A 14,531-nucleotide genomic window follows, 5' to 3' on the forward strand; every position below is an offset into this window, starting at 1 on the left:
CCAAATCAATTTAAATGAAAGATTTATTATTAAAAATTTCATTGAAAACATTTTTTACGTATACACTGTGTTTTTAAAATACATTTAGCGAAAGAAATTTTTTCTGATTTTTTCCAACGATGGGAACCCTACAGCAAAAAATTGATTTTATAAAATTCTATTATTTCACTAAAAACGCTCTGTTTACACATGATGTATAAAACGGAATGATGAAAAAGGTGGGTAAATAAGACACTTTTTGACCCCAACTAACTAATAAATTGACAAGATTAAACATGAATGTTTACGCATAATTGGTGTTAGAATTCTGATTCTTTATGTAAGCCAGACATTTCATTTGCAAAGCAACTAACTGTTAAATCATTTTATGAGTCAAATTGGCTCACAACCGTAAAAATAGGTATACCACATTCGACAATACGAAATGAGGGGGTAAGTCGAGGGGAGGAATTCATATTTATGTATAATTCATTACGGAATTAAAAACCAACATATGTTATTAAAAAATAATCAAGTTTTTTATATTATACAGGGTATTCGGCTAACCATGGGAAAAATTTTAATGGGGGATTCTAGAGGCCAAAATAAGACGAAAATGAAGAATACCAATTTGTGGTTTGGAAGCTTCGTTAAAAAGTTATTAACAATTAAATTAAAAAATTTCAAATCGTTCTAGAAAAATTATTTTCAGATGCGGGGATCAATTACAATCATTTTTGGTGAATAGACATACCCCCGAAATCCTACTTACTTTCCAGAAAAAAATTCGAGAAGGTGTGAAATTTTTCGACAAAATTCAAAAATTTCAAATCGTCTTGGAAAAATTCTTTTTAGTTGCAGGGGTCAATTGCAAGCATTTTTGGTCAACAGACATAGCCTCGAAATCCTACTCACTTTCCAGAAAAAAATTCGAGAAGGTGTGAAATTTTTCGACAAAATTCAAAAATTTCAAATCGTCTTGGAAAAATTCTTTTTAGTTGCAGGGGTCAATTGCAAGCATTTTTGGTCAACAGACATATCCTCGAAATCCTACTCACTTTCGAGAAAAAAATTCAAGAAGGTGTGAAATTTTTCGACAAAATTCAAAAATTTCAAATCGTCTTGGAAAAATTCTTTTTAGTTGCAGGGGTCAATTGCAAGCATTTTTGGTCAACAGACATATCCTCGAAATCCTACTCACTTTCGAGAAAAAAATTCAAGAAGGTGTGAAATTTTTCGACAAAATTCAAAAATTTCAAATCGTCTTGGAAAAATTCTTTTTAGTTGCAGGGGTCAATTGCAAGCATTTTTGGTCAACAGACATACCCTCGAAATCCTACTCACTTTCCAGAAAAAAATTCGAGAAGGTGTGAAATTTTTCGACAAAATTCAAAAATTTCAAATCGTTCTGGAAAAATTATTTTCGGCTCCGGAGGTCAATTACAATTATTTTTGGTGAATAGACCTATCCCCGAAATCCTACCCAGTTTCTATAAAAAAATTCAGTATGCTCAGAACTTTAAATTGTAATAACTTTTTAACGAAGCCTCCATCAACTTATTGGTATTCTTGATTTTCATCTTATTTTGACCTCTAAAATCCCCCATTAAAATTTTTCCCATGGTTAGCCGAACACCCTGTATATTGCAACAAAATTCTAAATGAGTCAAATTGGCTAGTGTTAAATCTCTTGATTCCAGAATAAAAAATTAAATATTTAACAAATCAGCCGACTGTAAGTTCATCATACCCATCGTCTAATATTTAAACAAAATTTTCGCTATTACTTCAGATTACAAAGTATCGTTTCCAATTGAAGTTTCTCATTTTTTAAATCGACGTTCGAGCGGGAAAGGTTGGTCAGCGAGAGACTTAAAGATTTTGATAGGTCATAAAAAATGGCCGCCATACCGGTCGATCGAATAGAGAGGCTCGCCAAAGCACTTGTAGGCTCTAGTCTTACGAGCGGGTGGTGTACCTGCCGTGTGAAAATCTCCGAAGAATGCGAGGGTGGTATCAAAGATCAGGTGAAGCATTGTGATCGGCAGAATGAAAAAACGGACCGAGTCGTACCTGCCCAGAGCGCTGCATCCTTCGGAACAGTCGGTGCATCAACCGACGGGACGAGGAGAGGCTGACAGAGCGAATGAGACGGGAGCAGGGCCCTTTCAGTGCGAGGAACTCCTATGGTCGGCAACCTTTTCCGCTCTGGTATCGAAAGCGAGGAGCTATGTAGTCAGTGAATGACCGCGCATGTATGCGAGACAGGCGGACAGCAACAGACAGACTCGGAGGGGGGGGAGGATCGTGCACTTAAATATTTCTTCCGGCAATACATACGCGTCCGTGTTTGTTTCTCCGAGCAATAATAATTTAAACGTTATTCGACGCGCGGCCATCTTATTTCACAAAAGAACTCTGAAAACAACAATTTTATCAACGTGCTTCCTGCGTTGCATATAAATCGACAGTCCAGTCATTTTTATCGAAATTTTCTCAGGCCTGGTTCATAAATTACCCCTTTGATCGCGGACGACTTCTCGGTATAAGACACACCCTGTTTGCGAAACATTTGTCACGCCCTGAGTATACAATCTACGCACTCCGAACGCTCGACGAATAAGTATTCGAGAACGTTTCGATAGAAACGGAGCTTAAGAGAACTATTTCGTTATTACGAAACTTGTTTTCCCGCCATATGCATCTTTGCGTTCCTCTTAAGGAAGATATCAGGGGCCTGGGTTCGAAATTTTGTTCCGAATGCTCGTATACATCGCATGTTCTGGGGCTGACGTACAGCAAGCGCGGCTAGATTTATTTATTTAAGTCTTTGTTGCTCGAGTGTACAGGTACCGGATACATGAATACAAAGCCACACGAGCACGCAAGTGCGTGAGAGGTTAGGTGCAGCTAATAGCGCTGTTATTAAAACCTAACCTTCGCGATGTGTCGTGCACTTTATATGCACCTAGCGGATATGCGAACGTACGAATCGGCGAACGAACGAACAAACGAGACGGACGTAACGATAGACGGCGGCAGAGGGGCTGAAAAGGGCCCCCCATAGCGGGCGCCCTAAAGAGAGGATTCCGCGTTCCGTTCTCCCTACCCGGCTTGAGAAGATTTAGGCGGGCCCTTTCTCACTCGCTGATTGGCCGGCCCTTCTCCCCACCATACGTCATTGCCTCGTATAAAGACAGTTCTTCCCGCCAGATCGAGCAGTTTGTACGAGTTTGGCAAGCGGGAAGTACGCTGACCTCGTTCGCTGCTCGGTCAGACGCGTGGCGACCATCGCCCGTACGAGATCGTGTGTGAACGCGACGATAAAAAAAAAAATCATTATCAAAAGAAAAATTTGGCGGAACGAATCCGTTCCGTTCGTTCCTTTCGTTCGTTGACGCGTCGTGCACACGATCTCGCTGATATGTTTTGGGAAAGTGTCACGGATTCGTGCGAAGTGTGCCAATGTACAAGGTATTAACGCGGGAACGAGTACATTTCCCGGCTTTCGTTTAAGACACTTTGTTCCCCTCCCAAGGATCTACGTGTTGTGTGATTCAGTGAAATTCGGACTCGCAACGTCTGTACTCGCGTGGTAAAATCAAGAAAACGTGTTGTGTCGCGGCCGTGAGCCGTGAAAGCTCGTTTGTCGTTCGATGCAAGAGTAATTTCTGCTTTTCTACCGATAACGTCGAGATGCTTGGCGAATTCCTCGGACTCGCGAGCCAAAGGTTTCACGATCGATCGTATTTGAATCGCACAACAGCAATAGACGTTGCACCGTTTCACTGAACACTTCGTAACCAAGTTTTCCCTCCATTCCCCCCCAAAGCAGGCAAATTATATTTTCGAACGAGTAAAACTGTGTAGATTTATTCAGAAAATAGCTTTGTTAGTAACTCCTTCGTAAATCAGAATACGAGTGCAAATCTTTTTCCCCCCCTGACCTTCCAACGATGCAAAATGGTTATTCTTTTTATTCGAAAATAAAATTTGTCCAACTCTGACTGTTGGCGCGCTCGCACTGTTTCCTCGTGCACACGCAACGAGGCGCCCCAAGTCGACAGTCACATTCACGAGTATTTGCCAGACAGAAACACGAGTCTGCACCGCGTGTCGCTTGCGAAGTGGCGTTTTGGCGCCAAAAGCACTTGACGCTCGTAGACTCTATTCGACATCGACTCGAGTTTCAGGGGAATTCATGGTAGTGGTGGGTTTACCTTCGATATCGTCGCGTAAGAACTTATTTGCCGAAGTAACGACTATGGTCAACGTACTGGTATACTGGTGAATCGACGTTTGCCTCCGGGTCGACGAAAACGACGCGATAATGTAGCCTGTGTGATCGAACGGTTCTGAAAATAAATACGGAAAATATACGCGTCCAGTTCGTTTCGGTTTCTCGCGAAAGATTTCTGTTCCGAATCGCGACTCGTGACGAGAGGCAATTTCACTTCTGTGTACCCGGTGCCCGCGCGAACTTTTTGAGGTTAGGTTGATCGCAGCACGTGTACGCGTAGCCATGTTGCAAATTCGATCGTACTTATTCTTGTCTGTTGTTACAGGCTCTTCAAAAATGCGTTCAAATTCAAAAACACACCCGAACAGACGGTGAAGTCCAAACCGAAGGCGCGACGACTTCTCGGCATGACGTCGCGACGCTTTTCTACTAGTCCGGAGATAGCATCGCCATCTGTCGACAAAGAGAACAGTAATGTCTCTTGCAGTCCACAGGGTATCAGCCCGCAAAAGGTACGTACTCATACTCGTATGATATTTCGTGTAATCACGATCATTTGATTCTACTCGTTTCCTCCCTTGTTGCTTACCTTACAAACTATGCATTGTAGGTACATCATCTATATTATATACATAGTCTCGTATCACACATTTAACAGCAATAAATAAATAAAACAAAACAGAGACGTCATCTATTATTCAAATTAAACGTAGATACTTTATATTTTTCGTTATTTCGTGTTCTGTTCTTTTCTCATCGAAACGAAGCAAACCAATGATACACCTGTTTTTCTATTCTTCGATTCGGTTTATTTCCGACATTCACGAGATCGAAGATAACGAAACAGGCGACGAAATACAGCGTTTTTCGTTCGATTCGAATCTTTCGATTGATCTGAACTCGAGACGAGTCGAATTTTCCATAATCAAGTGTCGTACCGTTGCGATAGGACACCGGAAGTCGTGGCATTTCCGCCACCCGGATACATCATTGAAATGTTTAAATCGATGATCATTATGCTTCAGCTTTTCACGCACATCTGCCATTTTATTTTCTTTTTGTAGATTTATTCGTTTGCATTTTTATTGCACATTTTTTAAGGTTAGGTCATCAACAACATACAGGGTGATCGGCCACCTCTGGGAAAAATTTGAATGTTAGATTCTAGAAACCAAAATAAGACTAAAATCAAGAACACCAATTTGTTAATCGAGGCTTCGTTAAAAAGTTATTAACGTTTAAAGTTCCATAACGACTGAAAAATACTTCGGCGAAATTAAAACATTTCAAATCGTTCTAAAAAAATTATTTTCACTTGCGAGGGTCAATTACAATCATTTTTGGTGAATAGACATACCCTCGAAATCCTACGTACTTTCGAGAAAAAAATTCGAGAAGGTGTGAAATTTTTCGTTGAAATTAAAAAATTTCAAAACGTTCTAAAAAAATTATTTTCACTTGCGAGGGTCAATTACAATCATTTTTGGTGAATAGATATACCCTCGAAATCCTACGTACTTTCGAGAAAAAAATTCGAGAAGGTGTGAAATTTTTCGTTGAAATTAAAAAATTTCAAAACGTTCTAAAAAAATTATTTTCGGTTGCGGGGGTCAATTACAATCATTTTTGGTGAATAGACATACCCTTGAAATCCTACGTACTTTCGAGAAAAAAATTCGAGAAGGTGTGAAATTTTTCGTTGAAATTAAAAAATTTCAAAACGTTCTAAAAAAATTATTTTCGGTTGCGGGGGTCAATTACAATCATTTTTGGTGAATAGACATACCCTTGAAATCCTACGTACTTTCGAGAAAAAAATTCGAGAAGGTGTGAAATTTTTCGTTGAAATTAAAAAATTTCAAAACGTTCTAAAAAAATTATTTTCGGTTGCGGGGGTCAATTACAATCATTTTCGGTGAATAGACATACCCTTGAAATCCTACGTACTTTCGAGAAAAAAATTCGAGAAGGTGTGAAATTTTTCGTTGAAATTAAAAAATTTCAAAACGTTCTAAAAAAATTATTTTCGGTTGCGGGGGTCAATTACAATCATTTTTGGTGAATACATATACCCACGAAATCTTACGCAATTTCGAGAAAAAAATTCGTGTAGATGGACAAATTTTAATAATTTTGTTAATAAATTTTCATCGAAGCCTCGATCAACAAATTGATATTCTTGGGTATTCTTAAGGATGGCTGAACACCCTATATAGCTATATACTATCTTTGTACCACGTGATTGTTCAAATCCTCAACTACCGATCACATCGTATTACGAAAAAGAAATAATGTAAATCACCGGTTGCAAAGAATTTTACTAACATTTCGATTGTTCTATGCAGGCTGTGGTCGGAAAGAGATGTCGTTATCCCTTGGAAGACTGCGACCCGAACAGTCAGGACAGCGGATACGAGGCGAGCTATCCGGACAAGGAAGAGAAGCCTCAAGATGGGTTTCAGTTTTTGGAGCCGTTGGCCGTTGCCCCGCGTCGAATGTCGATCGAATCGCGTAGCCCGATGGAATCGCCGGTTCGTTCATCGCCACAGCGATTACGAATGACGCGACCGTCCCTCTTTCGAAGCCTCTCGTCCGGCTACGAAAGCATGGACGACGGTTTCAACGATCTGATCGACATGGAGGCTTTGGACGACACCACTCAGCTACCGAACGGCATCTCCACTCTTCTCTGCGGCGATATCGTCGGTAACGTCACGCTTACCGACGCGTCTGGCTACAAGATAGACTCGAGCAGCCCGAGCACGCCGGAATTCCCTCGTACAAACCGCACCGGTAACTTCAGGCGATCGCTATCGTTTCAGAACGAGAAGCCGGAGACGCGTAAGAACTCGTCGCTGTCGAAAGTACGTTCGTGTTTGTTTCGCTCGCCCAACGGGGCTTCGTCGACGACGGAGCTGAGCCCGGGCGAGAGGAGTCCGTTGGCGATGTCGATATCCGCGAATCGTCGTCGACGAATCGCTTACGGGGACGAGAACGCGATCAACAGCGCTCTGTCCATGTTCCCGGTGTCCGTCAGGACGTTCAAACGGCCGGACCCTCCGCCCATGGACGATAGTCCGAAACTAGTCAAAAGATTGAGGAGATCTAGCACCAGCTTCCTAGACGCGATCAGGGAATGCAGCAGCACCGACACGCCGGCCTTGAATCCAAGGTTCGCGGCCGTTCCGCTGCAGAGAAGCCTGTCCGAGACCGTAACCGCGACGATCGCGACGAAAACGGAAACGCACGCGCTGATCAAGTCCGCCATTCATCGCAGCACCACCGACCTGGACCTGACCGGGGACTTCAGCAAACCGTGCGTCCTACCGTTGGCTACCGGTCAACACGACGACCTCAAGTCCATCTCCACGGACACCCTCGCGGCTCTGATACGCGGAGAGTTCAAGGATCGAATCGGCTCGTTCCAGATCGTCGACTGTCGGTACCCGTACGAGTTCGACGCCGGCCACATCCAAGGCGCCCAGAACCTCTACAGCAAGGACCTCATCGAACGGATCCTGCTGGACCCGATAAAGAGCACGCCCGCGATACAACCGGACACCAACAAGAGAAACATCTTGGTGTTCCATTGCGAGTTCTCGTGGGAGCGCGGGCCGAATCTGTCCCGGTTTCTGCGCAACTTGGATCGTCAACGGAACAAGGAACACTATCCTGCTCTGCATTATCCGGAGCTCTATCTGCTGCACGGCGGGTACGAGCAGTTTTACAAGGAACAGAAATCGTTGTGCACGCCGCAAGGCTACCGACCGATGAGACATCCCGACAACGAGGCGGATCTCAGACAGTTTCGAAGCAAAAGCAAAAGCTGGCAGGGCGAGAAATCGAGGATCACACCCAGCGTGACGCGAACCAATTTGAAACGTTTAGGCTTTTGATCGTACGTCTTGTTTCGAGATTTCGTTCGTTTCTTCGCGATTGTCGACGGTCGGGAGACGCCTATATGGCCGAGAACAATCGCGAACGGACGACGAGCGGAAGGTATTCGTCCTGCCAGTGGCACTCGTGCGATCGTTCCTGTATCTTTACGTTGTAAATAGCTTCTCTGGCACTAGTACGCTTACTCTCTTAGTAAATTCTAGTACAAGGAAACGAAAAGCGCTTATTTTCGTCGAGTATCGTCGAAGGTTTGCGCGCGGACGGACGATCATCAAAATGAGAATTTAGATGTACAGCAGAATTCCATTTATCCGAACTGAAAGCTCACTATTCTATTTGTTCGCGTAACTGGATTTCTAGCTTTTCGTTACCGTTTCTTGCAGGATGCAACAATAACTACGTCCGTCTAAAATGTATCCATAGTCTTTAAAATTATGAAATAATTTCCAGCTCAAGAGTGCTAGAGATTCATCGACGTTATTTGTATATACAATCGTTGGTTCTGATAAGCAAAGTTCGGATAAATGAAGTAGTATACTGTAAATGGTATCGTCGAGTAGCTACGCGTCGCTGTCCGCGCGCAACGAACGTAAACGGCGATGGCGATGGAGACGGGGGTGGAACGAACGCGAACAAGATCGCCGAAGAATGAGACGAATCGTTAGTAACGGTTTTTTGCAATCTTATACGCGCTGAATTTCATTATTTGCATCGCCGCCGCCGTTTCGAGGCATTGCATCGCCAAAGTTTATAGAAAATATTTTTGGACTGTGTACATTAAATACGACGCGGGGAAATCAATTATAAGGAGAGAATTAAAATTATTCTAAATGTGCAAATTTCATTTTGTATATGTATGGATGGACGGATGTATGACAGATGAATAAACGAATGAACGACGTGTGTACGTATACATGTGTGTATTATAAAAATGGTCGTACGTTATATGTCTCTTTAGTCTGTAATATACCTTTCCGTACAGTTGAAACAAATTTTCTTTTCTCGTTACTTCGTTCTTTCAATTCGAACTCTGCCTGCCCGTTACCCAGAAATTACTCGTTATATGCATACGTGATCAGAGTGACAAGAAGAAGTTAACTTTAAATCGTTTGGAGCAATTTGTAATTATTCGTACTGATTTGATAAATCATTAATGTATTTATTTACGGAAAGAGGGGGCCGGAAATATTCGCGTTTAAAGAAAAGAGCAATCGATAGCATACGTGCGTAACGGGTTGCATATCTCCGGTGGTCATTTTTAGTTTGTATGCTGCTGAATGGTTGTAGCATCGCAAATTTGAAAGATGTTACGGAGAGTAGTATCTATCGTACGCGAGGTGAACAAAGTCCAAATTATGAGGGTAAATGACCTCTGAAAGAACTTTCAGGCATCTGCTTTCGATTAAGTAATACTTTTGCCTTAAATCTTCGTTCGTATGTTATGAGTTATCGTAGTAAATTACAATCCTATAAAAATTGTACGCAATATCGTGTGTAAGAATCTATACTTAAAAATGTTAGATGATAGAGAAAAACTATAACTGCCATTAAATAAAACAATTTTATGAAAACAGAATGCCTCTTATTTATTGATTCGTCGATAAATCCTTTGCCAATGTGAGATTTAAATCTTGATAACTGTATGACACGAGGTTACGTAACTTTAATTTATGTCCAGATAAATTCGATTCGGTTTCGTTCGTATTGATAAGGCGATAATGAAAGCACAATTTTATTATAACTTTTTACCATTGCGTGGGACCTGCAGCGCCATCTTTGGTGAGAGTATCATGTCGATATAATTAACCAATAATAATTTGATCGCGCGACAAGATGTTTACGTACAACTTTATCTTATCACGCAACGTACTATAGAAATTTCTAGAAAAGCAAAATGTTGGCACAGTCGACTTCAGTACGAACCATACTGAACGAGAAGCAGTAAAGCTGCGAGAGTCCATTTTAAACTGGATAAACAAAGAGGCACAAATACTGCATACTCTTCCTACCAACTGCAAAATCAGACTCCCGCCATTTTACTGTTTCTCGTTCAGCATGGTTAGTACTAGAATTGGCTGTAACATTGGACATTGTTCCCCTCGAGTCCCCTCAAGTGGCATGAATTAATGATACAAATGTCCATACAAGGTGTTTGGCCAACACAATTTTTCGACGAAAAAAAAATTTTTCAAATCGTTCTAAAAAAATTATTTTCGGTTGCAGAGGTCAATTACAATCATTTTTCGTCATTAGACATACCCCCGAAATCCTACCCACTTTCAAGAAAAAAATTCCTTACCGAAAATCTAATTACGCGCCTAAATTTTTCGACGAAAAAGAAAACTTTCAAATCGTTCTGGAAAAATTATTTTCGGTTGCAGAGGTCAATTACAATAATTTTTGGTCATTAGACATACCTTCGAAATCCTACTCACTTTCGAGAAAAAAATTCGAAAAGGTTTGTAATTTTTCGACGGAAAAAAAATTTTCAAATCGTTTTGGAAAAATTATTTTCGGTTGCGGGGGTCAATTACAATCATTTTTGGTGAATAGACATAACCCCGAAATCTTGCGCACTTTCGAGAAAAAAATTCAGGACTGGCGGAACTTTAAACGTTAATAATTTTTTAACGGAGCCTCCATCAACAAATTGGAATTCTTGATTTTAGTCTTATTTTGGCCTCTAGAATCTCCCATTAAAATTTTTCCCAGTGGTGGTCGAACACTCTATATATGTAGTACATATACAGGGTGCCCGATTTAAATCGACCCAATCGAATATCTTAGAAACTGTGAAAGGTCAACTGAATATTTTAGACTTCTTTAAAATCTATCAGTCTTTACGATTTCATCCTGATTCTACCCAAAAAACGCTTATCTCGATCACGATTGCACCTTGTTAGATAAAGATAAACTGAATATAAATATTTACATCTAGTCTCTGTGCAAGCCATTCACATATTCCTACATAGTATTACTATTTCGTTACTATCTCGTATTTCTCTTGGTAAGTTTCGAATAATGCTGCAGATTACATATATTTATGCAATGGTTTTTCGTTTGATCGTTAAAATTTGGGACACCTTGTAGAACCGGCGATAAAAATTACATACCGGGGATACCGGCTTCGTGGTGCTACGCAGGCTACGCTTAGTTTTGTTCGTACCATCTCTGCGTTGCATTCGCGAGTTAATTGTGTTCAGATATGACACAGCTTTTGTTAAACGCAAGTAATACTAATTGAACTGTTGAAACGCACATCGTTCGTTCGTTGGTTTTCCGGATAATTGCATAGTGTGTTACATACACAATAAGTACAATTACCGTACAACGCAACTTGTTTCTCACGTTCGTTCCGATTTTCTTTCCTTTCTCTTTGCTGCGTCATTCGATCGTAAGATATCACGCGAAACAGTCGAATAGTCGCGATTCCGTCGATTAAACGTCTCGAGTGTCGTCTGTTCACGATAATTTTGTTTTTGCGTTCGGTACTTGTGCGATATCGATATGAAATATCGTACTTGTCTGCTATTTTCATTTGTCATATCGCTTTCAGCTGCACTGATCGCGAAGAAACCTCTGTTAGAAATTGGTACACGACTCGCATCCTCCATGGCTCAAGCACTTCAAACTCACGGCGTAGTGCCAGACGTTGTCGACAAAGTACCGCAAAATGTGTTAAGCGTCACGTATCCTAATAACCTCTCAGTGGAAATTGGTAAAGTACTGACCCCGACACAGGTCAAGGATCAACCTACTGTCACTTGGACCGCAGAGGCAAACGCCTTTTATACTCTTTGCATGACTGGTACGTACATTCAACGAAAATAGAAACACTTTTGTGCTAGCTATCGATAAAATGTTACTTAGACAATCTGTTCTTTTAGATCCTGATGCACCGAGTAGAAAAACCCCAACGTTTCGCGAGTGGCATCATTGGTTGGTAGGAAACATTCCTGGCTCCGATGTTTCTAAAGGAGAAGTCCTCTCCGAATACATTGGTTCTGGACCTCCCCAGGACACTGGGCTCCATCGTTACGTCTTTCTCTTGTATAAGCAGCCTGGGAAGCTTACCTTTGACGAGAAACGTCTTACCAATCGAAGCGGCGACGATCGAGCAAAGTTTTCTATAAAAAAGTTTGCTGCCAAATACAATCTTGGCGATCCCATTGCTGGGAACATGTACCAAGCAGAATTTGACGATTACGTTCCTCTTCTCTACAAACAACTGGGTGCCTAAAACAATAGTATTACACATGTAAGCTTTTGTAAAGGATGGTCTTATTAAATTTCTAGTTTATCCAACGAGTTGTTTCTTTTCTTTATACCCTAAAAACTTGTTTTTGTACGCTTGGTATATCAAAGTGCACTTAAGTCTTAGCTTGTAAGTACAAGTTCGTTTGCAAATTAGTTTCTACGTTTTTAAAGTAATTGTTTAGGGCCTTGAGAGTCTCGGGAAGATTTAGCAGATCTTTCCTAGCAAGGAGGAACTTTTGTTCTACAACTACTGTTTTGTGTTTGAGATTTGAGATTTTCACGGCCGGAGTTAGCGTTAGTATTCATGGCTTCCGGATGGTTAGCGTGTCTAAGCATCATTGGTGACCATGGATCATATAAAAACACTTCCTGAAACCGTGAGGCTTCGGTATTTCTTAGCCCTGAAAATGCAGGCTGAAACGTTGACGATTTACGGAAGTCGGACGCCTACAATTATCCAGAAACCATAAATCTTGATACCATGATAGGATTGAATTTATTAACAGGTTTGACACCTGTTTTGTTTTCATTACTATGGGTTTCACTTAGAGTGCCGGTTACAGTATAACAATTCCCTGTCAGAGCTAGAGATTAGAAAGGAGAAAGAGGGAGTCGCGAATGTTCAAACTATTGACGGAGGGGGACAGATCAGAGAATAAAACTGTTCTCCCTTGTCGCTCGAATCAGAAGTTTCTTGTCCCCCGAGCGTGCTTCGAATAACGAAACGAAAATGAAGTATTTTACGATAGGTGCGTGTATGTTACGTTTTAACATTTTCGTTTGTCTCGACATCACCGCGAACTAAATACGTGTTTGATTAATTTCAGTTTTTATTTGCGGTGTCCACGTTATCGCGGCTGCGAACGTCAAATCGGCATTCGAGGGAGCAAAAATCGTTTCGGACATAATAGACGCGGCGCCCACCGAAAAAATTGAGGTACCGATATTCTACGATATCGTCGAAAACGCTCGATGCTCCAGAAAAGGATCGTTCGCGTTCGATACGTAAAACGGGGTACGAACATAATGACAAATATGTACGATTCAGGTCAAGTACGGAGACAAAGTGGTCGACTTTGGAAATGAACTAACGCCGTCAGACACGCAACAGATCCCCGAGATCCACTACAAACACGAAGGCGGAGTTCTCTACACTCTCGTGATGACTGGTAAGTTCCCAGAAAGGTCAGAGATAGTTAAAATTTATTTGAACGACGGATGACGAATCGTATTGTCCAAAAGAATCCCTTGGGTTTGCGACGAATGCAATATACAAAACTATAACGAAACATATTTTCATTCGTTGCTAGACTATTTTTATCCGAATAAGAATTTAGCCCATCACTGTCTCCGGAGTCGCTTCGACTAGAGAGTAGGACTTGACCTTAATTTATCTTCGCATTTATTTACATCACGACTCGCCTGTTGACTTTCACCCGCGGTCTGTTCCGAGGAAACCTGTTCTTTTGCACGGCCATCTTCGCGGCGGTTCGTGGCCGGTCATTGATTCGTTACCTTTGCACGCAGATCCCGACGCTCCCACGAGAAAAGGTTACAACCGAGAATTTCGGCACTGGTTAGTCGGAAACATACCGGAGGAGAACGTTGCTAAAGGAGAGGTGCTGGCGGAATACGTTGGGCCAGCACCGCCGAAAGGATCTGGGAAACATCGTTACGTCTTCTTGGTTTACAAACAGAATCAAGGATCCATCACGTTCGACGAGAGAAGACTGAGCAACAGGTAAAGGTGTTTCTCTCGTCGACCCACTGTTTGCACGTCTCACAAAGAGAAGTGACTTTTTGCACAGTGGCAGATGTTAAGGAACTAAAACCAACGGTATCCGAGTTTTATCGTTTTAGAGATTATAGCTTATTTCGGTTGCGCGGGGCAGCCCTGCGCGCGAGTACAAAAATTTTATTTCACGGGGTAACATGTTTGCAGGGACGGTCCGCAACGGAAGCGATTCTCCATAAAGAAGTTCGCGGAGAAATACAGTCTGGAAGGTCCGATAGCAGGAAACTTTATGATTGCAGAATACGACGATAACGTACCCAAGTACTCGAAGCTTCTGGGATTTTAAGGGCTCGCTTGGCTGGTTTTACTCTATTATATACAGGTGGTGGTACGAACGGTGACTCGAGACGCAGTTGCTGCACG

At 41.7% G+C, this 14,531-nt stretch overlaps 3 protein-coding genes across 11 annotated transcripts; all 3 read left to right on the plus strand.

Moving 5' to 3' along the window:
* The first annotated feature begins 3,024 nt into the window (after nucleotides 1-3,024).
* On the plus strand, nucleotides 3,025-9,113 carry LOC143346124 (M-phase inducer phosphatase). Of its 2 annotated transcripts, none has more exons than XM_076773905.1 (3): nucleotides 3,025-3,453; nucleotides 4,545-4,731; nucleotides 6,565-9,113. In XM_076773905.1, exons 1-3 carry the CDS (start codon nucleotides 3,404-3,406, stop codon nucleotides 8,113-8,115), a joined length of 1,788 nt encoding a protein of 595 aa, XP_076630020.1. In that variant the 5' UTR covers nucleotides 3,025-3,403; the 3' UTR covers nucleotides 8,116-9,113. The 2 variants fall into 2 exon arrangements, with proteins under 2 accessions (XP_076630020.1, XP_076630021.1); XM_076773906.1 differs by lacking the exon at nucleotides 3,025-3,453 and adding an exon at nucleotides 4,332-4,468.
* Nucleotides 9,114-11,192: 2,079 nt separating this feature from the next.
* Nucleotides 11,193-12,422, plus strand: LOC143346132 (protein D2). 8 transcript variants are annotated; one of them, XM_076773930.1, is made up of 3 exons: nucleotides 11,193-11,342; nucleotides 11,673-11,924; nucleotides 12,004-12,422. In XM_076773930.1, exons 2-3 carry the CDS (start codon nucleotides 11,729-11,731, stop codon nucleotides 12,354-12,356), a joined length of 549 nt encoding a protein of 182 aa, XP_076630045.1. In that variant the 5' UTR covers nucleotides 11,193-11,342; nucleotides 11,673-11,728; the 3' UTR covers nucleotides 12,357-12,422. The 8 variants fall into 8 exon arrangements, with proteins under 8 accessions (XP_076630045.1, XP_076630040.1, XP_076630042.1 ...); XM_076773925.1 differs by having other exon boundaries at nucleotides 11,220-11,346; XM_076773927.1 differs by having other exon boundaries at nucleotides 11,249-11,510.
* Nucleotides 12,423-13,045: 623 nt separating this feature from the next.
* On the plus strand, nucleotides 13,046-14,484 carry LOC143346891 (protein D2). Its single transcript, XM_076775520.1, has 5 exons — nucleotides 13,046-13,122; nucleotides 13,201-13,310; nucleotides 13,422-13,542; nucleotides 13,901-14,114; nucleotides 14,316-14,484. Exons 1-5 carry the CDS (start codon nucleotides 13,104-13,106, stop codon nucleotides 14,452-14,454), a joined length of 603 nt encoding a protein of 200 aa, XP_076631635.1. The 5' UTR covers nucleotides 13,046-13,103; the 3' UTR covers nucleotides 14,455-14,484.
* Nucleotides 14,485-14,531: the final 47 nt, after the last annotated feature.

This window comes from Colletes latitarsis, chromosome 10 (assembly GCF_051014445.1).
Source record: "Colletes latitarsis isolate SP2378_abdomen chromosome 10, iyColLati1, whole genome shotgun sequence".
NCBI lineage: Eukaryota > Metazoa > Arthropoda > Insecta > Hymenoptera > Colletidae > Colletes > Colletes latitarsis.